This window comes from Kryptolebias marmoratus, linkage group LG4 (genome assembly GCF_001649575.2).
Source record: "Kryptolebias marmoratus isolate JLee-2015 linkage group LG4, ASM164957v2, whole genome shotgun sequence".
NCBI classification, from domain to species: Eukaryota; Metazoa; Chordata; class Actinopteri; order Cyprinodontiformes; family Rivulidae; genus Kryptolebias; species Kryptolebias marmoratus.
The window spans coordinates 3,446,601-3,469,487 of record NC_051433.1 but is presented as its reverse complement, the minus strand read 5'-3'; the positions used below and the strand labels follow the sequence as shown (position 1 = coordinate 3,469,487).

At 35.3% G+C, this 22,887-nt stretch overlaps 2 protein-coding genes across 3 annotated transcripts; both read left to right on the top strand.

Annotated features, from left to right (window-relative positions):
- Window positions 1-5,952: 5,952 nt before the first annotated feature.
- On the top strand, window positions 5,953-12,600 carry LOC108244927 (CMRF35-like molecule 1). 2 transcript variants are annotated; one of them, XM_017431472.3, is made up of 8 exons: window positions 5,953-6,051; window positions 7,010-7,264; window positions 8,049-8,366; window positions 8,447-8,761; window positions 10,081-10,131; window positions 10,318-10,404; window positions 11,193-11,248; window positions 11,363-12,600. In XM_017431472.3, the coding sequence occupies exons 1-8, from the start codon at window positions 6,012-6,014 to the stop codon at window positions 11,654-11,656; spliced, it is 1,416 nt and encodes a 471-aa protein (XP_017286961.1). In that variant the 5' UTR covers window positions 5,953-6,011; the 3' UTR covers window positions 11,657-12,600. The 2 variants fall into 2 exon arrangements, with proteins under 2 accessions (XP_017286961.1, XP_017286960.1); XM_017431471.3 differs by having other exon boundaries at window positions 10,054-10,131.
- Window positions 12,601-14,730: 2,130 nt separating this feature from the next.
- On the top strand, window positions 14,731-22,012 carry LOC112451114. Its single transcript, XM_037975130.1, has 8 exons — window positions 14,731-14,855; window positions 16,806-17,075; window positions 17,623-17,941; window positions 18,198-18,340; window positions 19,112-19,180; window positions 19,265-19,363; window positions 19,708-19,763; window positions 20,835-22,012. Exons 1-8 carry the CDS (start codon window positions 14,816-14,818, stop codon window positions 21,120-21,122), a joined length of 1,284 nt encoding a protein of 427 aa, XP_037831058.1. The 5' UTR covers window positions 14,731-14,815; the 3' UTR covers window positions 21,123-22,012.
- The last annotated feature ends 875 nt before the right edge of the window (window positions 22,013-22,887 follow it).

Here is a 22,887-nt window from a genome sequence, read left to right as displayed (position 1 = left end):
CACCTGCAAAAACACATGATATGATATGCAACCTGAGAGGCCTTTGCATACACAAACTGAGTGAATGAATGAGGGGGTGACAGGATTAATGGATAATTTGGGCCTGTTGAGCTAAATTTTTCAACAAGATGATCCTTTAGGAAAGAAATTTCTATTTTTTAAAGGCACTCATTGCAATGTCTTGAAGACTGGTCCAAAAAATAATAATAATAATGGAGCAAGAATTAAACTCTGTACAATTTTTTTCCCCCTTATTATTGTATCCTTAAATTAAAAATTTGTAACTATCTTGTGTGTTTTTTTACCTACGGAAACAGCTGAAGTGACTTAAAATAGGTCAACAATGGTGATGTCTATGGAAGAGCTGTTTGGGACAGAGAAGTCCAACATTTTTGATGTATTGGTACAAATTTAAGCTTAAATTTAAGCTTAAATTTGAGCTTAAATTTGTTGAATAAAGTATGCAGATTGAAGTGCTTTGTTTACACTGAATGCATACCCGCATTTCAGAACCAATATATCTGGAAAATTACTGGGTAAACGTTTCCATACTGTACCATTTTATATAGTTCAGGATAAGTTTTTGTGTTTGTTTTCCTAGTTTGGAATGAATACTTTTAAACTTATATCTTTCAGAACAGTTTTGTTTGTGTAATTAATTTTGCCTACACGCAGTTCTGATTTTTTACATAAAGTTTGTTCTTTGCTGCAGTTGTTTCTCTTACGAAACGGATACTGAAAATCAGAAGAAAAGGAGTAAAAATGGTGGAGGTGTCACCATCCACTCATGGCCACTTTACAGTAGTTTTACAAATGAGCTCTCTAATCCTGTCTCTGCACCTTGAAGGGAAGCCGGTGAAAATTCACACGGGAAAGAGGATTACAGAACATGCAAACTCCAAACAGAGAGAAAGACCCTTCATGAACCTTCTTGCTGTGAGGTGACCATAGTAACCACTGATTCACTGTGCCAACCCCTAACTAATTCAATTTAAATACAAGCATGCTTTCTTGATTTTTTTTTTTTACAGCATTTGGTGGGCACTGCTGCATCATATGCCATTAAAACATCTCTGCTGTGGTCAGACCAGATGCTGCAGGTTTTCTCCAGGTTTTATTTGGCAATTTTTTTTGTGTTGATACAACTTTATGCTGACCATATTGAGGTTTCTCTAATCTGTTCAATGTGTTTTTATTTTAAAAACATGAGATCTGTCATCTCTGATGGGGATTCCTCCCGAAGGGGATGAACGGGATTTCATCTCCTCCTTCTGGCAGCTCATTTATAGAAAACCTGCTTTCATACACTGAAGATTTTATTTCCAGCAAGAAAGCTGTGAAAACAGTTCTGTCCAAGAGTGTTCTTTAAAAGAAAGAATACTCTTGAGTATCATATTGTTATTCTGTCGATTTATTTTTGTTTTGAATCCATGGAAATATAATTGTATGGATGATATTGATTTCCTGTTTGTTTTTTGTTTTTTCATAAATTTTCTGTAGATTTTTGCAAACTAACTACTTCTGCAGACTGTTACAGTCAGTCAACATTTACCTTTATTTACACTTTTTTTTATTGAAATGATTGTTACATTTAGCTTTTAGCTTGTGTTTTGCTATGTTTAGCTAGCCTTTTATTTCTTTTAGTTTTTAGCTAGCATTTTGCTACTTTAGGTTTTTCTACTTTTAGCTTGCATCTAGGATTTTGCTTCTTTTAGCTAGCCTTTTGCTGCTTTTAGGTTTTAGCTTTTTGCTAATACGTTGATTTTCCTTTAGTGTTCTGCTTCTTTTAGCTTCAACAGCTCACTTAAAGTACTTTTCAGTAAATTTCAGCAAATCCATCCAGCGTTTAGCTTTCACACCATTTTTACAATAAATGCAATTTCTCTTGTTTGATCTTTTTTTAATCTTTTTAAAACAAAAAATAATTAAATGTTTTCTCTCTAACTCTGCTGCTCCTGCAGGTGAAGTTTGAGCTCATGAGAGATTTTAAAAGTATAATTTATTTTCTGAGCATAAAACCAGGAGAGCAGCATTGAAGGTCCCGAACATTAATGTCTAAATTGTGTCTAAATGACTTGTGAGGATGAGCAAAATGAGAAAAAGTTAAACAAAATTACGAACCAGTGCAACTCGCTGTGACACAGAAGCAGACTTGCATTACATCAGATGAACTCTAGAGCTTTTCAGAAAATGTGAGCAATTTCCATCTAAATCGGTTTCTAGTGTTTGTCAAACATCTATGATATATTTTTAGGACGCAAAAATGCTTATGGTCAGTTTGTCATATTTGACTCTGGGAACAAGGCTTAAAAAACAAACATCAAAGGCATTAATTAATTATTCTCTTTAAAGCCTCTCAAAGATGGACTAAGTGGAGTTTTAAAGGACTGAGTGTCTGAAAGTGTCAGCTGCAGATTTTATGGCTCCGAGCAGAACCATTTATCAGAAAGAGTCATGACATTCGGAAGGTTTGAGCTTTCTGAAGCTTCCGCTCTTTATTTCAACTAGTAAAATTTGATGCTAAGCAGAATTAGGAAAAGAAAGAGACAGATTTTTAAAGTTACAATATGTAAAATGAACTCATCTACAGAAATTATCTGTAGCCACTGGGGGGCAGCATTTAGGCAAAAAGGGTGATTAGAAATAATATTCATTTTGGAAACACGTTTTTAATACCTTTTGCAGTGTCTTAAAATGCATTTTTTAAACTTTACATTTTTCACTATTCCCTCTAGTAACACAATGTGACTGCAGCATGAGGATTCAAAAACAATGTGCATCTTTTTTGACATAAAGTCAATCCTGTATTGATCAAAGTTTCTTAACATTTCTTTGCATTAGCACAGTCAGGATAGTTGCAGACAATAAAACAAAGTCATACAAGGAAGCATGTTTAAAGTCACATAGTTTTATTATTAAAAACCTAAATCTTTCGGTGGCAAAAAGAAGTATTTTTACTTTAACACCGAGTCATTTCAGGTATTACATGTCAGTAATACAGGTGCTGTTCTTACTCAGTTTCGGACTAAATGCAAAGCATTTAAATACATTTTTAAAAATTGACAAAAACTGGGACCATGTTTGGAACTGTAAATAAAAGTTGTTTAATGTTCTCCTTGTCATTCATGTTTTACCGAAATGACCAAATATTACATGATAAAGCTTAAAGTTGTATATAAAGTCAGACTTTTTCTGTGTTTCTAGTAGAGATAATACAATTCTGTAGCTTAAATAAAGTACAGAAACATGTAGAGAAAAGGAGACAGGAGGCTTTCAAGACGGGAGTCAAAGAATCTAATCACTTTAAAATACAAATTCACTGCAGTTTAAAGTTAAAAGGTTTATGCTTTTTAAATATCCATCCATCCATCTGTCTGTTTCCTGTACCCATTTAATCCTGCTCAGGGTCGTCGGGGGGAGCTGGTGGTCAGAGAGGGGGGCACGCTCACATCACAGGGCTTTTTAAAGATTTCAGAAGTAAATGTAGAAAGATTTCCCACCATTAGTGAATATTTGTGTTTATACTATATTATCTGCTTCATTCTAACTGTATCACGAAAGTCTTTCAGAACCTGATAAGAGCCGCTATGAGAAGATTTATGGAAACTCTAAATAAACTATACAAAAAGCAGATTTTAAAGACGCTGTTCATAGCATTTATGAGGATCAACCTGCTTGATTTTTTTGACCATAAATAATTTATGACATTATCCATTAGTTCTGATCCTCGGTTCATTTGTGGATGTTTTGTGAACCAATCAGTTGACTGGATGTAGATCTGCATGTGGAGTTGGTGTGTTTGACAGTTACAGATCGGAGTTTGTCGGAGGTCGACCTGCAGCCGTCACTTTCTGACAGGCTTTTAAATCCCTGAGTAAACACACTGCTGCTCCCCAAACTCCAGGCTAACATTAACCCTCATCAATCAAACTTCACCACTCACCTCCCTGACACATCGCAGGAATACATGTGGTGCACGAGCTTCATACCAAACTCTGGTCTAAACTTAACACATAACTTTTTGTTTTTATAATAAAAAAAAGCATTTTCTACGAAAGTGCAATGTGAATACTTTGTGAGTGCTGAATTACTTTGTTGAAATTTGTTGAAGAAGCTGAAACTGAGTTGTTAAAACTAGCAGAGCGATAGACAACGAGAACAGATACTCAAAGAATCATAACACAAGCTAAAATGATCAGTAGCTAAAAGCTAAAACATGCAAAACATTAACTAGAAGCTTTAAAGAACATAAAAAGACAAAAACAGAATAAGCTTCCTGAAGCAGATGTCAAAAAGAACAATGTTTTTCTCTGAATTGAAAAGATCTCAATGATTGTGTATGGGGAAAATATGTAAATAAAGTTAAATATTCTTAAAAACATAAAAACCCCAAAGAGAATAAAATGTAATCTCTTTAGGTGATTAAAGAGAAGTGAGACTATGGACAAGACTAGTTTTCCAGGAGATTTAGGAGATGATTTAGTTTGTTTTAAACTTCACCTTGTGTCTGGTGTAGATAATTTTTCTTATTGTTTGTTGTTTGGTTGAGTTTGGCGTTGAAAACCACTTTTTTGCAATGTCTGAAGACTGGTTAAAAGAAATTCATGAAGTAAGAAATAAAATCAGGACATTTATTTTTCTTGTATCAAAGGTTAAAGGGTCCTTAAATTAAGAATTTGTAAAAAAAGCTACAGAAACAGCTGAAGTGACATCCACAGAAGATCCAATTGGCATAAAGAATCCAACAATTTTAAAGTATTAGTACATATTTATGCTCAGATTTCTTCAATAAAGTAAACAGATAAAAGTGCTTTGTTTACATTGAATGTATACACGCATTTCAGAATCAATATATCTGGAAAACTACTGGAGTAAACTCTTATAAACTGCACCTCTGATGCAGTTCAGGATAACCTTGTTTTATGTTTGATTTCCTAGTTTGCAGCGAGTACCTTTAAAAAAGAAATCCCACTCCAGTCCTCGTGACTTTAACAGAATCCAAGTTTTTACTGATTTAGTCTTTAAAATATTCTTCTCACCAGCAGGGTGTAAATAACTAATCTCAGCCTGAGTCCTGTAAACACCAATCAGCTCTGCATGTGTTGAAGCTCTTGATTTTGCTCTGCAGACCCCAAACTGTATGAAATTTCTGTCTTATCTGTGTTTTCCTTTCAGATTAGCCAACAGTCCTGCTGATGGCAAACAGTCAGAAAGCGTAATCGCACCATGGAAGCATTGTTCCATGTTTCGTTTGGAGCAGTTGATGTATGCTATCAGACTCCAAACACACTGGCCAAAAGCCATTAGTGCTTGGTTAAAAAAAAAAAGAAGAAGAAGGCGTGCGTCCCCTCCAGTGCAATGGGCCAAGATACACGGAGAGGATTGTTAGAAAAAAATATTTGTGTTATTAGTTGTTAGAGGCAGCTTGATCTGTAGCTTACAGCACAGTAAGCTGTGTTTGGAGGTCAGTGGAAAACTGTTCTCTTCCAAAAACAATGCAAAATGCTTCTACAGCAATTTATCTCAACATTGTAGTCCTATTAGTCACACACACACAAATATGGGCAGAAACATTATTGCTCTGCCTTCATCTTCACTGGCAGGCTATAGTAAAAAATCCAGCTACCCTTAAGGTTTTGTTTTTTGTTTTTTGTTTGGGTGTGGCCTGAAGAACTTAAATTTTCTGAAAGAAATGCAAATGCAAATAGCACTATGTTAACCATCTCAAAAGAACATTAAACTGTAGTAAGTATAATGTTTGTTCGTTATTCTTTATTTTTGACGTATCAAAGCTTCATGTTTCCCTGTTAAATGTGGCGGGTGGTGAGACACATTCAGGAGGTCCTAATCCCCCCCAGCAAGAAACAATATTTCAGCACAAGTGAAACAGAAAGAAGAAGATGGGCGTAGTTAACTTAAAAACTAAAATATACAGTCAGGAAACACTAAAGAGGAAGTGACTTGAACAAGAGTTAAGACAGAATCACAGACAATTTTACAAGACGAACAAAATGAAGAGCATCCTTCTCCTGATCCTCTTACTGATTACAGGTAATACCAGAGCCACTGGTTCATTATTTACTGAAGATAACTCGAGTTCTGTCCAATAAAATATGAGCTGATTTCAGAACATCTTATTCACTTTTAGTTGCTGCTGTTTCTCACAGTCTGTAACTCCACAATAAATCAGAAACTAATCAACTGTGCTAAAATATTATCTTGCTTTCAGTACTGAAAAAAAAAAATATAAATTTAAATAGGTTTATAAAGAGTTGCACAAAATTAGATGAACACATGACATCATAAGTAATAGTTAAATATCACAAAACTAATCAGGCTTTCTGTATTTTCTGCACTATTTTGTTTTAATCATTTTTTTATTATTTAAACTTCTTGAAGTGTCATCAGGTTTCAGGACCAGAGCTGCAAAATAAACTGACATTTTTTTAAAGCTAAACTTGTTCCTGCCGAGTTTGACAAAAAGGTAAAAGTCATTAATAAATTTATATGCACGGTGTTACATTTCAGACAAAATTGGGAAGTATTCAGCTGTAAGTGTTTGCACTATGATCAGAATTAATGCCTGATGTTTAACCAAGAGTTTAGCTGGAGAGTGACTGACACGTAGGTTTACAATCTGATTATTTTTTTGAAACAAAGAGGAGAACTTTTATTGTGTCTTTATCGGAGATAACCAGCAGCTGGAGTCTGAGCTTGCAGACAAAGCAGTGACTTTTTAATGATGTTAATAAAATTAAGAACAAGTACCAATTGTCAGGATTGTTTTTTTTTTTCTTTGAGTTCTTTTTGTATTCAGGGTTATTGTTTTTTCGTGTTTCCGTTTTCTTTCTGGTTATCTTGTGTTCACTTTAACAGCTTCTTTTGTATTGGGTTTATTGTTTCTTTTATTTATTTATTATTTTTCCAATCAGTATGTATTGTAGTAACAGTTTCACTGGTTCTAGGATTGTCTGACATTTACTGAACTTTATTTTTGTCTGATCTGCAGGTTTTGGTGCCTCGATAGAAGTGAAAGGATGCCTGGGAGGATGGGTTGAATTTACCTGGAAATGTTGCAAAACTAAAAATGCTAAAGTTAATGGCACAAATCTAAATGAAAAAGACAGATTTTCTCTGTATCATGATACAATAAATGAAAATTTCCAGCTGAAAGTAAGGGACCTAAAACACAAGGACAGTGGAAAATACCAATGTGGATTACAAACACCAACACGAAACAAATCTGTAAATCTGAAAGTTGTTGGTAAGTGGCTCTTAATTTTTAATATATTTGTACAGAATCACTGTCACAGTTCTTGTAAAGAATAAGGAAGACATAATGATGTATGCACTGAGTTTCATCATAAGATAATCTAAAACTCTGGCATGAAAGGCAGTGGGCGATATGCATTCCTATAAAGGATGCTAGGTGAATTTATTTGATTTCATAAAGTAGATGTAAACAACAACAGTCCAACAATAATTAAAAAATAGAATTTAGTACACAAATTATATAAAATAACAGAGTTATAGCTGTTTTGGTTAAACCTTAAAAATAACATTATGCGTGATCTTGTGAGATATTGCACTATTTTGAGTAACAGTTGGAGTATGTGTTATGAATGACTGTCTGCTACTACCATGCCAAATTTTAGCTTAGTATCTGTAAATTATAGCTATTTTTATGTAAGCTAAGGTCGATTAATTGTGGCAACCATCTTGAATTAGGTTGACTCCAACAATTAACCAGTTGTTCATTCAATGATTACTTTAAGAGAGGTTCATGAGTAATTAATGGGATATTTTGCTAATGATTTAGACAGTCCTACACAATCACGCACAGACATGGGCAAAAACATTATCGCTCTGCTTTTGTGATAATAATTTTTTTTTCTAAAAACACTGCCCCACTTCTCCACTAATGTCATATTACATTACTAACTCATGTGGATAGAAGAATTAACACAAGGGGAAAAAAACTAACAAATAATGGAAGGTTGTGTGTTTGCATTAGTGTTAAAAGTACGTTTTTTCTGTTTAATTTACAGAGAAAAAAGATTGTCAGGCACCAGTTTATCAAGTTGTTCACAAAACAGGTGAAACCACCATCGAATGTGATTATGAAGAGCGATACTCATCAATGACCAAGTTCATCTGCAAAGAAAACAACCTCACCTGTGAGGAAATATCCACACCATCCTCTCAAGCGTCAAATGGGAAATTTACCCTTAAAAACACCAGTACTGGCTTCAATGTGTCCATCAGAGAAGTTTCCTCATTACATGATGGTGGTTACTGGTGTGCAGTGAAAAACAATCATGGAAGTTACCGAGCTGGACTCAAAAGAATAAAACTCAAAGTTAAAGGTGTGAAATTCACATCTTTAGTTTTTAAGATCTAAATTCTTCTTATGACGTATTTACAATTTCATTACTTGTTTCTACAGAACTTACTACCTTCAGAAAATCAACAACCACTGGGCAGAACTTGACTTTTTTTTGTAAATACGAAGAGAATGTAGAAAACCTTACAAAATTCATCTGTAAGGGAGAAGATGAAACCAAATGTCAGCCTCTGGCAAACACAACAAACACAATTATAAACTCAAGATTTTTAATGAAGGACAACAAAACAAAGAAAAATATCACCATAACAGTGAGTAAAGTAACAGCATCTGACTCTGGGACGTACTGGTGTGGAGCAGAAAAAACCGACAAGCAACGCAGCAAAATATTCACCCACAGAATGTCTTTGACCGTTGGTGAGTTCTGCTGTTTTATTCTGACCCTAATTCATCCTGAACAAGATGGAAAACAAGCAGAGACAGATTTATTAAGTCTAGATAAATGATAGGAGTGAAGTTTATTGTTACTTTTGGAGTTTTAGAAACAAAAATAGTGTCCGTTGTCATGGCTGTTAGAAGTGGGAGAAATGAAGCCCTTCAAGCTCTTTAATGAAGCAGGTGTTTCAACAACATGACGGAAGAAAATAAGAGGAAGTGGTAAAATAGTTGACAATGAGACAGGAAGCTGCAATGTGCCTCTGTAAAGTTTTTTTTAGAATTATTATTTTTTTAGAATTATTATTTTTTGTTTGCACAGTATTCTCATATTAAGCACAGATTCTTAACTATGAACACAAACCAAACCTCAACAAGTAAAATACATATATATTTAATCACATCTGTATATTTAAATGCACTATTGCAGGTTTCATTTCCTGCATGTCTTATGTCACTAAAAGAGTTGCGAGAATCACATCTTTGGTAGAATATTTTTAATCCAACAATGTTGGGATGTGGTTGTTTTTTTAATAAATGAAAACAATCCACTTTAATCTGTCAGGATTTGAACAGAGTACTGAGAAACCTGCCTCTACAAAGAGGAAATAAAGCTGTAAGCAAATTAACTGAAACAAAAGATTGTGTCAGAAAGATCAGCAGCAGCAGCTGCAGCTGCATTTAACTGTGCAGCACACTGTATTACTATTATTGCACAAATATTTGGTTTTAGACTCAAAGATTGATAAAGCATAAACAAAATATTTTAAAGAAATCATCTCCCAAATTGTCTCACACAAACATACTTTTTGTTTCACTGCAAGTTGGAAATTAGTCGCACTGAATTTGATTAAAATTAAAGTAAATTTGTCCTGCATAATCATAACACAGCTACAACTAACAGGCATGTAGAGGGAAAAAAGGCATGAAGAAACGTCTCCATAATCTGTCCAAATTAATTTACACCCAACATTTGGTCATATAGGCACTTTGAGTATATCTGCTCTTTGTTAATACTACTTGCTTAGCAGTTTTATGTCATGCAGGTTATCCTCAAAAGAAGTCAAACTGCAAACAAATACGCCAACTAATATTATGCACACTAAGAAAATAAATGTGGATCATAAATACAACACATTGCCAGGAACTAAGACATTCTTGAAGGCGAAAAACAAGCTTATGTGTGTTGTAAGATTTCTACAACAAACAATATTTTCAATGTTTGATGTATAAATGTTTGTTATACAAGCTAAAGGTTATTTATTTCCTTTTAGTAACAACCACGTCTCCTGTTCTTCCAGCAACCAGTAAGAAAGTACTCCCAACCACATCTCCTGCTCCTCCAGCAACCAGTAAGAAAGTACTCCTTATATCCTGAAATCGTTGTTACTTTGAAGGCAGTTCGGAGTATTTCTGACTATTTTTACTATTCGTTTGTGTATTGCTTCTTTAACTTTCAGCACATGGTGATGATCATTTTTTGAAGCAGCGCTGCAGAGTTTTAATGCTGTGTGGGTTTGTTGTTTGTCTTTTTTCAGGTGGAGAGGTTATAAAACCTGTGATCATTAGTGCTGTAGTACTGATCCTTCTGCTGCTGCTGATAGCTTTGATCATCATCTACAAAAGTAAGAATTTACATTATTATTACTTATTTAGACAATGAGCTAAACATTGTCATAGGTTGTTCAGACCTGTCAATAAAAACGGTTCTTAGCAATCAGACTGCATTCGGACACCACTAAAGACACGTCTGAAGAGCCTCAGTGCACACTGAAAACGTATTTATTCAGACAACTCTTGAAGGCGGCCTGCACAGACTTTATTTGCATATCTTTGGTCGTCTGAACACAATCTGTCGTAAGATAAGCTGTAGGACTTCCTAGTGAACTGTAGTGACCCCACACAAAAATAATTAAATTAAGAACTCCACTCAGCTGCAGGCTGGTTCTTGTGTTCCTTCTGTTTTGTTTAGTTTGTTTTTCTTTGTGAGTCAAATGACCGAACTGTGATAATGTCAGAATACTAATATTGTTCAGGTGTCTGAATGTATTAGTTTTACAGAAACAACAGCAGGTCTGCTGATATCCTGTTTGTTGCTCACAGTGTGGCTGTGTGTGTTTCTGCGTAAGGGGGAGACATCGCATGACAAAATGTTTCTGGGTTCACAATTTACCACCAAATGTGAGCAGAGGCGTCAGAGCTGACCGCATGCAGCTAAACCACCTGAAACAGATTCATAATAACAAATCTGAACAGCCTTAGTGTCTACACCCAAAACAGAATACTTAAGTACTTACGTGGTTGGTAGTACATGTGAATGTAGTCATCGTGCCTTCCTTTGATAAAAAGAGAAAAAAATATCATAATTACACCTTTCTACATTTCCTAAATTTGTTTTTGTTATTTCTGACAGAATGTTTAGGTTTAAAAAGCACAGAAACCAGAGCAGAAGCACGACAGCCCAAAGAGGTTAGTGTTTACCTTGTTGTCTTGCGAGTAAACAACAAAAAAACAATTACCTGCAAAGATTTCAAGTGTTTGCTATAAATTATTTAAAATGTCTATTTATGTTTTCCTTGAAAGGAATATGTTTATGAAGAGATACCAGATATCCTCCCGACATCAACAACAACAATTTATGCCACTGCTAACTTTCCTACAAACACTCCTGACTCGCTGCATTACTCTACTATCGTTTTACCAAAAAGTTCATCTGACAAATCTGACGGAGAAGTTTTGGTCCTGAGACCCAGCTCTACTTCCTGCCAATATTCAGTTTTAAAGAGCAACCAGAGTTCAGCATCATTTACGGATCCACCATCCAGATCTACAGACGAACCTCTTTATTCAACAGTCAGGAAGCCACAGCAGAAATGAAATGAAAAACTGAACTCTGTCAGGAATTTACAGTTCAGAAGTTCCATAAAGTTAATTAGATGTTGAAAAAATCTGTTAATACGATAATCAATTAATGGTTTTAAAATGGTAGAGGGGTCATTCATCTGTGCTGATTAGATTAGATCATTTTCTGTTGCATGTTTTATTTTATTTTTTTTGAATGTGTTATTTTGACATTTCCTGTGGAAGGTGTAGGTTCTGATACTGTGATGATATCAGCAGTCACTTCCTGGCTGTCAAAGGAGGAGTCTCTGTGCTTGTGGGATGTTTAAAATATTTGTGGACTGACAGAAAATCACTGAAACAGTACTGACAAATAAATGTAATTAAACACTGCTGTCTCAAGAGCACCTGCTGCTGCTGATGTGTGTGTACAGGATGCTTCTGAGGATTTGGGTGAGCTCTTTGATTGTGAAGGATGAAGTTGTTGAAAATCTAAATTAGAAGAAACATGTTGATTTTGAATATTTTATTATTCAGGGGGAAGATGATGGGAAAACTGTTTTAATTTTTGTTTGTTCTTTTTATCAAGATCTGTGTTTTGTCAGTGTTTATTTTTGGGGGGTTTATTTTGTTATGTTTAATTCTTGTGGTATTTTTTTGTCTTTTTTGTGTTCAGTTTGTTTTGCAGTGCCTCCTTGTGTTTCCTGCCATTCTCAGTACTTTTCCTAAGTCCGATTCTGCTCCTTAGTCCTGCCTCGCCCACCTACACCTGTTCTCTGTTATCATTAAGCCAGCTTTCTTCACTCACCTCATTTCTTCCTCTTCCATTTATATTCTGGCCTTGCACTCAGTCAGCTCCCAATCATTGTGGTATTACTCTGTCTGGTTTTCTCTGTGCTCCTAGTTACTTTGTATATTTGCTGCCATGTCAGCCTTTTTGTTTCATTTATTCATTCATTCATTAAAGTTTTATTTGCTCACACAGTTCCTCGTGTGGTCTGCATCTTTGGGTCCAATCTTACCTAAAGCCTGAAACTTTTGACCTCATCATAGCCAGGTTCATGTTAATGTTTGTAATAAATTTGTTGGGCTTTCTTTTTTCTCTGATTCTTGAATGCAATGCAAATTTGATGACAGAAAAATATCTTGAGTGTATTTGTTCTTCTCAGAGAGACCTTCAAACTATTTGGTCTAGAAGCGCATAGTATCTCTATTTTGTAATGCCCTTTGGTTTTAGTCCTGCTTCGACAAACTGTTAAGGCCTTTGCATCCTCCATGAGAAGTCACAAAACCGTTTGTCATTCATGTAGTTGTCTGATGAAAATTGCGTCATTTTGTTCACGTAGCAGCATTATTCATGCATCTCAACACAAGGCCCTGGCCAAACATTTTCTCACAGGACTTTGCAACAAGTATTGTGGGATTGGTCAGAAGTTGTTGTGGGCGTGTTTATGTGAAAAAGTGAGCTTTAATGGAAACACTTTGAATTTACTGCTCTGCTGAACAGCAGCTGGCCGAGGCTGTTAGAAAATACAGCCATCTTTACAACTGTTCCAGCAAAACTTATAAACCTATGAACTTATACTGTTGTTGATACAACAATACAAAAGGTCTGAACTAGTCCTTTAAGGGGTAAAACTCAGCTGTTCAGACTGCAACAAGTGCACAGAAGTTAGGAACAATATAGCATATTCATCTGAACCCAGCAGGAGGTTCAAGAAACACATGCACATGTTTTAGTGTAAAATATAATCATCAGCCTGACATTTCCTTAAAATGAGTAAACACGAGAACACTGAGGTTTGGAGATGAATATCTCTTTTTAACATACAGATATGGCAGCAGTGAGCACAGATCCACGAGCTCTTGGCCGGGGCGGAAATTAAATAAAACCACCAAAAACATGTTGTAACCAGGAAATATGAGAAACAGCATCAAAACAAATATTCCAAGTGCTAACAGATCACGCAAGATATCACATGAGATGGCATATAATGTTGTTTTCAAGGTTTAACCAAGAAAGCCAAAACTCATTTCTCAGCATAAGAGGATCTTAGTTTAAAATTCTGACATGAAAGTCAGTGGGTAACATGCATTCCTTCAAGGAATGCTAGGCCTTTAATTACAAAAATGTATTTCTAACGTATTCAAAACAAAAATTTTGCAAGCAAGTTTTATAAAATATAAGTATTTAGCATGGTTTGACCCATTATTTTAGACGCTGCTAATTATGACTGTCATCAGAACACAGATTTGACCAATCCTGCAGTGAATTCAGTAGACAAATAATTATTTCTCAAACTTTCTTGCAAATCATTGAGAATGCAGCTGCCTCACAACAGAACATATTCTTCAAGTCCAAAAACTAAAAAGGCTAAAAGAGTCTATCAGTCACAATCATCTAAACCTTTTGGCAGAAACATGGACGTCAGAACTTTTTTTTTTTCCACACCATTTTTGCCCACACACCACCCTCAGCTCAATTCTGGTCCTTTTACCCCAGGGCAGGGAGAACTCAGAAATATTACCCTTTAAGGGTTACGCTACAAAATAGCTTGAGTTTAACTATTTATTTTAATAAGGCAGAGAATTCTGACTTCTGTCTACAATATCTTAAGAATGAAGTCTGAACCAGAAGGAATCAATAACTCATATAGATCCTAGGCTCCATCTGTCACAGAGAGCCAGAGCACCACCTAATCGAGATATCAGTAACTGTACTATGTGTCGCCAAAAAACTGGCTTTAACTGGTTCAAACAATTGATTCTGTGGGTATAATAAAACATTGACGTGTAAGCATGCAGCAGCTATTAGTAAACTGTTCACAATATGGCAGGCCTGGAAAACAGCCAATAAAGGCAGTTGAGCAATGAGTTTTCCTCTGTTTCTCTTCAGTACTTACCTTTACTTTACTTTACACATCTAACACCTTTAAAGTATCATTAATTTGTATTCTAAATAATTAAACTTTTATGTGGACAAAATAAAATTCAAGCAGGCAAATTAACTGGAGCTGTTGAGACAGTTTAAGGACATCTTAAAACTTCTACAATTCAAGACATCTGAGTCTGAGCAAAACCAAAGGCAGGAAGACGGGGGTGGGTAAATATCTTCAAATCCAGGAAACACTAATAACAAGACCTAACCAAGTGATGTGAAAATTTCCATTTCAAAATCATCACAAGATCAGCAAAATGAAGAACATCATTCTGCTCATCCTCTCACTGATGGCAGGTAAATAAAGAGCTAATAACTGATTATACATGAAATAACTGTTGGATTTTTGTCTCTTCTAACTGATTTTAGAACGTTATGTACTGTAGTTTTAGCTCCTACAGGGTTGTTTTTGTTTGTTTGTTTGTTTTTTTGTGCATTTTTAAACAAAAACACTTCATTACAGTAACAGGGGCCTTGTGCATCAATGGTGAGTACACACAAAAAAGATGCATATTAAAACGAACGTTGCATGAATGCCTCGCATATTCTCACCTGCCATGAGAACAAACCTTTTCAGTCGACAGTATCAAACTACAAAGTACTGAAACTCATCTAAACACACTGAAATATGACTTAATGTGCCTCATGTACGCTCAGTTCCACGTTCGTCAGGATGTATAAAGGAAAGGTGCTCAGAAACATGCCAGCTAACGATTTGATAAATCTGAATAATTTTGTTTCAGTATGAAAGCTGTGCACTTTTTGACATGAGGCCCCAGATCACAAACTAAATAGATCCAAAAATATTGTTTTTAATTCACTTAATGAAAGTATTGTAATATCTGTGCCTTTAAGGGGTTGATGTTCCACGTTTCAAGGGGAGTGGGGGAGTTAGGTGTGCGTGACAGGTGGGTGTAAGAGGGGAAGAAGGCACGCAAAGGTGGGGGAGAACAAGTATGCACCAGAGGTAGTCAGGGCTGTTTTTAACCCTCCTGTGGCTTTCAGGTCAAATTGTGGTTGTGACAGCAGCTCGTGTTTTGTGCTTTTGTGCTGTTGCACAATAAAAGTTGTGAGAGTGCATGGTCATCTCTGGCTCATCTTTCTGCATGCAAGATCATTACAATATTTTCTATGTTTTTGTATCTGACACAACCTTCAGTCTGTGTTCAATAAGTTTTAAACAACTTATAATTGATTTTACGTTTAAGATGAGTGGTGTTAGGGTCTTTTTAAGATTTTAAGTTGTTATAGGTTTTATGTTCACATTTGTACACAGTTTATTTCACTTTTTAAAATGATCTCCTTAGTGAAAAGCCAATGAAGACAGTGCTGCATCTATTTAATAAACATTTAATATTTATGCTGTTTAGTTTGTTTTTGTTTTAATCATAATAACAAGACATTTTACCTACATTATTGTTTATCTGTCAGTAACTCACCACAGAAATGAGTCTGATAGTGAACCAAAGGAGAAAACAAACTGCAGCAGACCTCAGAGGTGAACAGAAATATTTATTCTTCATGAACTTAAGAGACCAATAAAGTGGAGGAATGGTTTATTTGGTGGAACGATTTTCAGCCTGTGAAGCTGTGAAATTTATTGTGGCAGCTTGAGTTTGACTCTGAGGTTTTCGTGTGGGAGAAGCGGCATAATGAAACATATGATAACACAAAGGGGCCTTTTTTGGTTCAACTTTAGATTTAGAAGCAAAACAACCAAAATAAATCAGAGCATAAATCTGTACAAACATTAAAGGGTTTTTTTATTTACTGGTACTTGTGCGAAAGCTGATTTAGCATTCACACTATTGATATCAGCTCATTCTACATCCTTTGTGCGATTTTAGCTCTTCATGTTGAGTTTGCATGTTCACCCTGTGCACAAGTGGGTTTACTCGGGTTTACTCACACAGACCAAAGAAATGCATGTTAGGTTAGTTGGGTAATCTAAAATTGTCCCTAAATGTGAGTGAGAGCATGAATGGTTGTTTGTCTCTTTGTCTCTGTGATGGACCTGTCCAGGGTGTCCCATGTCTCTGGCACAATGAGCGCTGGAGATGGACACCAGCGTCCCCACGAGACGGAAAGGAGAAGCAGATAAAGAAAATGGATGAACCAAAACATCCATCATTTTTAACATTTCTTCCATTTGTTTCCAAAAATCTATGTGTATCATTGATTTGATTGAGTGTGGAATTGTCTCCTTGACTGACATTGTTGGAATTTTGTCTTTTGTCTGATTTGCAGGATCTGAAGCCCCTGAAGAGCCGCAGGAAAACACTGGAGATGATCCAAATACCAATGAAATCCCTGAACCTACAGATGTTATTTTTCCTGCAACATTCCCTGAACAAAATAGTAAGACAGAGGAGTGGAGGAAAAGTGACGTATTTTTCCTGCAACGCACCATAGAAAATGCTTATTTCAGGTTGATTGTGAAAGACAAACGCAAAGACAACAGAACATACCACTGTAAATCTAATCAGTGGAAGACAAGTGCCAATGAAAATGTAAATGGTAAGTGTCTTTGATTTTTCTTAGATTTTATTCAAGACCAATAACTGCCTTTTTTAAGAGTTAGGAGATAGTATATGCAATAATAACTGAAATTTTATTTATTTTTTATTCTTTGTTTTTCTTGTTAATTTTTCTTTTGTGTTGTAACTTTAGAAGTTAAGTCAATTTAAGATGGCGTCTGCAGCTAATTAACCTTGGCCAACACAGAAATGGCTATAACTCACTCATTTTTTCAGATGTTGGGCTAAAATTTGGTATGGTAGTAGCTGAGACTAATCCCCAACACTGACACTAACTAACTAACTAACACATCATCCAAGACCTCATGTTTGTGTGTGAGATCACATATTATGCTATTTTTAGTGTTTGACAAAAACAGTCGCCATCATTTAACACAAGATGATCTTAGTCTGAAACTCTCACATGAAAGGTGGCGGGTGATATGCATTCCTACAAGGAATGCTTGACCTTTAATCCTTGAACAAAAGTCCATGATGTTTCCACAGCATTACATTAAATGTGCTTTCTTTTCCTGTTTAATTTACAGACAAAAGAGGCTGCAAGACAACAGTTAATCAAACTGCTTACGGAACAGCTGAAACCACCATCTCTTGTAGTTACCTAGATCATTGCCAGTTCAAAAATAGCTTCACATGCAAAACAATCACTTTAAACTTAAATAAAATCTCAACAAACTCCTCTCCAAAGTCAAATGGGAAATTTACTCTCATAGACACCGTCTGTGGCTTTAATTTGTCCATCAGTAATGTTTCCTCAGAGGATGCTGGTACTTACTGGTGTGGATTAAAAAAAAAAGCATGGAAGTTACCAAGCTGGACTCACACGAATACAACTACATGTCAAAAGTGAGTAATTACCATCTTTAGTCTTTTGGAATTTCATCACTAAGTTAAGGTATAACTAAAATTATAATGATTGTTTGCTACAGATATTTCTACCTTCACAAGACCAGCAACCACTGGACAGAACTTCACATACTTTTGTAAATACAAGCAAGCTGACAAAAAAAGTAAAATATTCATCTGTAAGGGAGATGATCCAGCTAAATGTCAGGTACTTGTAAACACTGCAGAGAAAAATGTAGACTCAAGGTTTATAATTAAAAAACAACAAATCAAAGCAAAATATCACCATAACCCTAAAAAATGTAAGAACAACTGACTCTGGGACGTACTGGTGTGGCGCAGAAAACAACGACAAGCAACACAGCAAAGATTTCTTCCATAAGTTGACCTTGAATGTTGGTGAGTCCTGCTGTTTTACTTCATGGATGTAATCTGATTCTGGTTCAGACTCTGAAAGTGTCATTAAAGGATGGAAACCATGCAGAGACATATGCAGTAAGTCTTGTTCAAAGCTAAGATAACAGTTTAATATTACTTTCCTTGTATTAGTTGAGACATTCTTAGTAAAACAGAAGTAGCGAACCTCTTCAAACTGTTGGTGCAGAAGTAGATGTGCTTCAAAGTCATGCTTTTTGCTTTTTGTTAGTCTTCTGTTACCTGATTCTAGCTACACTTTTGCTGCTTTAACTTTTAGCTGGTCTTTTGCTACTTTTAACCAGCATTTTGCTACTTTTTGCTTTTAACTAGTATATACTACTTTTGTTTTTTTTATATCTAGTCCTGCTTCTTTTATCTTTAACAACTCAGTTTCAGCTTTTTCAGCAGATTTCAGCAGTTTTTTAGCTCTCAGCGGTCAGTTTTTTTGTTTTTCAGAAAATCCTGTTTCTCAACAAGAGAGAATCAGTTTCTTCATAAATAATATCAAAACTTTTAAAATAAGTCTGAGGGAATAATTTAAATATTCTCCTTGACAAATTTTGCCAATTTATTGCTGTCCTTAGATAATAATGAAAAGAAATCCCAAATGTGTGCCAAAACTGACTTTTCATCTGTCTTGTTTTTTGAGGGATTAGCGACCTGTCCGTACACCATCTCTCTCCCGTTGAATGCTGTAATAAACTCCATTTGTCTCTGCAGATATATTTATTCTTCACATTTGATTTATTTCAGCACCGCCTGCACAGTTCACTCCATCTCTTTCTTCAGCCCAAATGACTACTGTTTCTGCTCAGAATAATGGTGAGAGGTTTTACATCAACTTCTTGCTCCACAGAGTAATAAAGTAGTAGACTCACTGATGACTGAAACAATCCTGTTTTGCAGATCCGGCGGAGGACAAACAACCTGTAATTGTTCGTGGATTCCTGCTGATGCTGCTTGCGCTGGTGATCATGGTGATAGCAATAATCGCTGTCTACAAACGTAAAGATTCATTCATTTGTTTTGTGCAACATTAAAACATTCTTATACACTCAACAGCCACAAGCAAGACCATATTTTAATACTTTTATTGTGCCGATTAGATTTAAAAGAACTGCATTAGAAAATGAGTTTCATAAAAGACGTAAAGAAGAAAAAACATTATCAAGTTTTCAAGTCTGAAGGTTAAGATTTTTGCTAATATTTGATAAAAAGTTTGAAGAGAAAAAAGTATTCATAAACTGCAACTGTGAAAAATTATGAGAAATATCTAAATTTGAACAAAAGAGAAAATAAAACACATTTTATGCCTTTCTAACTGATTTTTTTCTTCTTGTTTCTCACAGGATATTCACATTCAAAAAACGCAGGAAACAGGGCAGTGGAACAGCAGCCGAAAGACGTTGGTGTATTTTTTTTTTCTATAAAAAATGAATACAGACAGCCCTTTTTTGGGCTACAAATCAGCCAGTTTTAGAGATATTAAGCTTAAATTTGGTGTGATAGTAGCTGAGAGTTAACCTCAACACATACTTCAAGCACTGACAGATTGTAAGTTTTAAAATTTTGCCATTAACTATGATAGTCTGTTAGCTAAATATCTCATGAACTACTGAATGGTTTATATTGAAACTCAGAAAGTAATCACTGGATGTAAATCTACAGCTTGGTAGAGTCAACCAAATTAAAAGATAGCAGCCACAACTAATTGACCAACACAAATGTGACTAAAACTTAAGGCATGACCATAACTTTTTAGAGACACTGGGTTAAATTTGGAGTGATAGTAGCTGAGAGTCAGCCTCAAAACGTACTATAAAAGCAACACATCTCACAAAATCTCATCTGTCAGGATTTGGGTAGTTGAGTTATTTTAAGTCAGGTTTATTGTTTCTGTATTTCTGCCTTTTCCTGATTTATCCTGTGTTTAGTTTTATATTAGATTTTTATTTTCTCGTGTGTTTCTATAGCTTTATTTTGAGTCTTGTGATTTACGTGTTGTGTCCTTTCCCTGCTGTGTAGTCCGCTTCCTGTGCCCTCTGTTCCTTGTGCCATTGCTCATTCTCCCTCAGTAGCTTCCATGTCAGTCTGCCTCAACCACCCACACCTGTTCCTTGCTACTAATCAGTTCACCTGCGTGCACTTACCAATCACCCTCTGCCTTTAAAACCTGGTCATCTCATACTGACTGGGTCATTGATTGATACGGTCATGGTCAGTCTAGTTTCCATGTGTCTTCCTCCTTGTGTTCCTGGTTTGCCATTATTTGTTAGGTTTTTGTTACTTAGTCTTTGCTGCCATGTCAGCCCTTTGTTTTGTCTCTTTGAAAACTAAATTAGTCTAATTTTAGAGCTCCTCGGTGTTATCTGCATTTTGAGTCATACTCGACACAGTTATTTCAAAGAATATAACTGGTGGCGTTTAGAATACGATTGTCCTAAATGTAGTGTATTTTTTCATTCCTTCCCATCAGGAGTATTTGTATGAAGAGATACCAGATGTCCTCCCGACATCAACAACAACCGCAATTTATGCCCTTGCTGACTTTCCTACAAACACCCCAGACTCACTGCATTATTCTACAATCAACTTTCAACACAGCTCAGCTGATGAACCTGATGGAGAAGGTCTGGTCCTGAGACCCAGCTCTGCTTCCTGCCAATATTCAGTTATAAAAGGCAGCCCGAGTTCAACATCGTTTACGGATCCATCATCCAGATCTACAGATGAACCTATTTATTCGACAGTCAGCAAGCCATAGCAGAAATAAAACAAAATACAATTAATTTAGGCATTTACAATTCGACACAGATTCAAGAAATTACACCAGCCTGATTACATAGTTACTGTTTTGCAGTAGGAGAGATAATGCTCTTCTGTACTGACTGAATGTGGTTTTATTTGTTATTTATACCAATATGAGAGCCTGATTTATCCATACGCCATGGTGCTTCAAGGAATTTATCATCTGGAGCAATTAATCTAATTTTAAATGTTAAAAGTACTCATTGAATATGATATGACTTAAAATAGGTCAACAATGGTGACATCTGTAAAAGAGCCATATGGGAAGTCAGACAATTTGTGTCAGTACGTACGCTGTTGAGTAAAGTTTGCCAATAGGTTTCCTAAAGCAGTCCATACTGAAATAGACTGAATAGGACTTGTATTAATTATAAACAAGTCCCAGACTGGAGGTAAATTATGATTTGAGTTATAAGTGTGACCCATGATGGCAAAACGAGTCAGAAAGAGCACATGCTGCAGTGCAAAATAAGTAAAAATATTGATTTTTGCCCCAGTTGAGATTTGCATGAAAATTAGTTTATAAAGACAAGACACCATCTAGTGATCCTGGTAACTAAAATAGCCTATAATCTTTCTAATCTTTAAATCAAATTGTTCAAACAGGTATGTGGTTTTTGACAGATTCAGCCGAGTGCTTTGTTTACATTGAGTGCATATACGCATTTCAGATATGCATATAGATATATCTGGAAAACTACTGGAGTAAACTCTTTTAAACTGCACCATTTGATGTAGTTCAAGATAAACTTATTTTATGTTTGACTCCATACTTTGCAATGAGTACCTTTATTCATTAAAAAAAAAAAAAAGTTCTATTGTCATCCACTCTCCTATGAGTAATCAGATAATCAGACTGGTGCAGCAGTACAAACTGTGATTGTGATTTAAAGAAAAGTCCTTTCAACCTCTCACTGATGTGTAAAAAAAGAAAGAGCCTTATACATGCACTCAAAAGGTTCATAAATTTAATCTTTATGCCACATTTATGAAATAAATGATTTTGCTCTTTTTTGAACTGCTGGTTTGGGTTACTTCCTGTTAAATATTATAAGGGTGTAAAATAATTGTTGGCCCATTCTTATATGATCTTTGTGAAATCTTTTCCTCCGCCAGCTTTCAGTCTCATAAAAGACATATTTTTAGCTAGCCTTTTGCTACCTTTAGCTTTAAAAACATACTGTGTTTAGTATTTTTTTTATGTTTATGTATTACAGCTGTAAGTAAATAAATTCCTGTTTTTGTCTAAACACCTTTTTCTAAACATTAATTGCAAAGTGTTCTGAGTACTAGAAAACATGATATAAAACTACACAAAAATTTGAATCATAAACTGTAAATGTGAGTTTGATACAATAAAACTTTGTCTCAACAAAGCCTGACTTTCTCACAATTTTATTATTTGTTAATCCACTTGAACTTGATTTATGAATCACTCAAACATAAAAAGGCAACACAAAACCACATTAGCAAAAAAATAAACATTTTAAATCGCATCTTTATACATTTTGCTTCATTTTTTGAGCCCATTTTGGTTTTGGATTGCTTTTCCGTGTTTGACTTTTTGAATCTTGGATCTACTTCATACACCGCAGATGGCAGTAAAGCACAATATTAAAAACATATCATATAACAATCATAAATCGTAAAACACATTGTCTTGTTTCTGTCAGTGTTTAAAAGAAGAAAACAGCTTGAAGCCTTATGCAACTCGTTTTTTA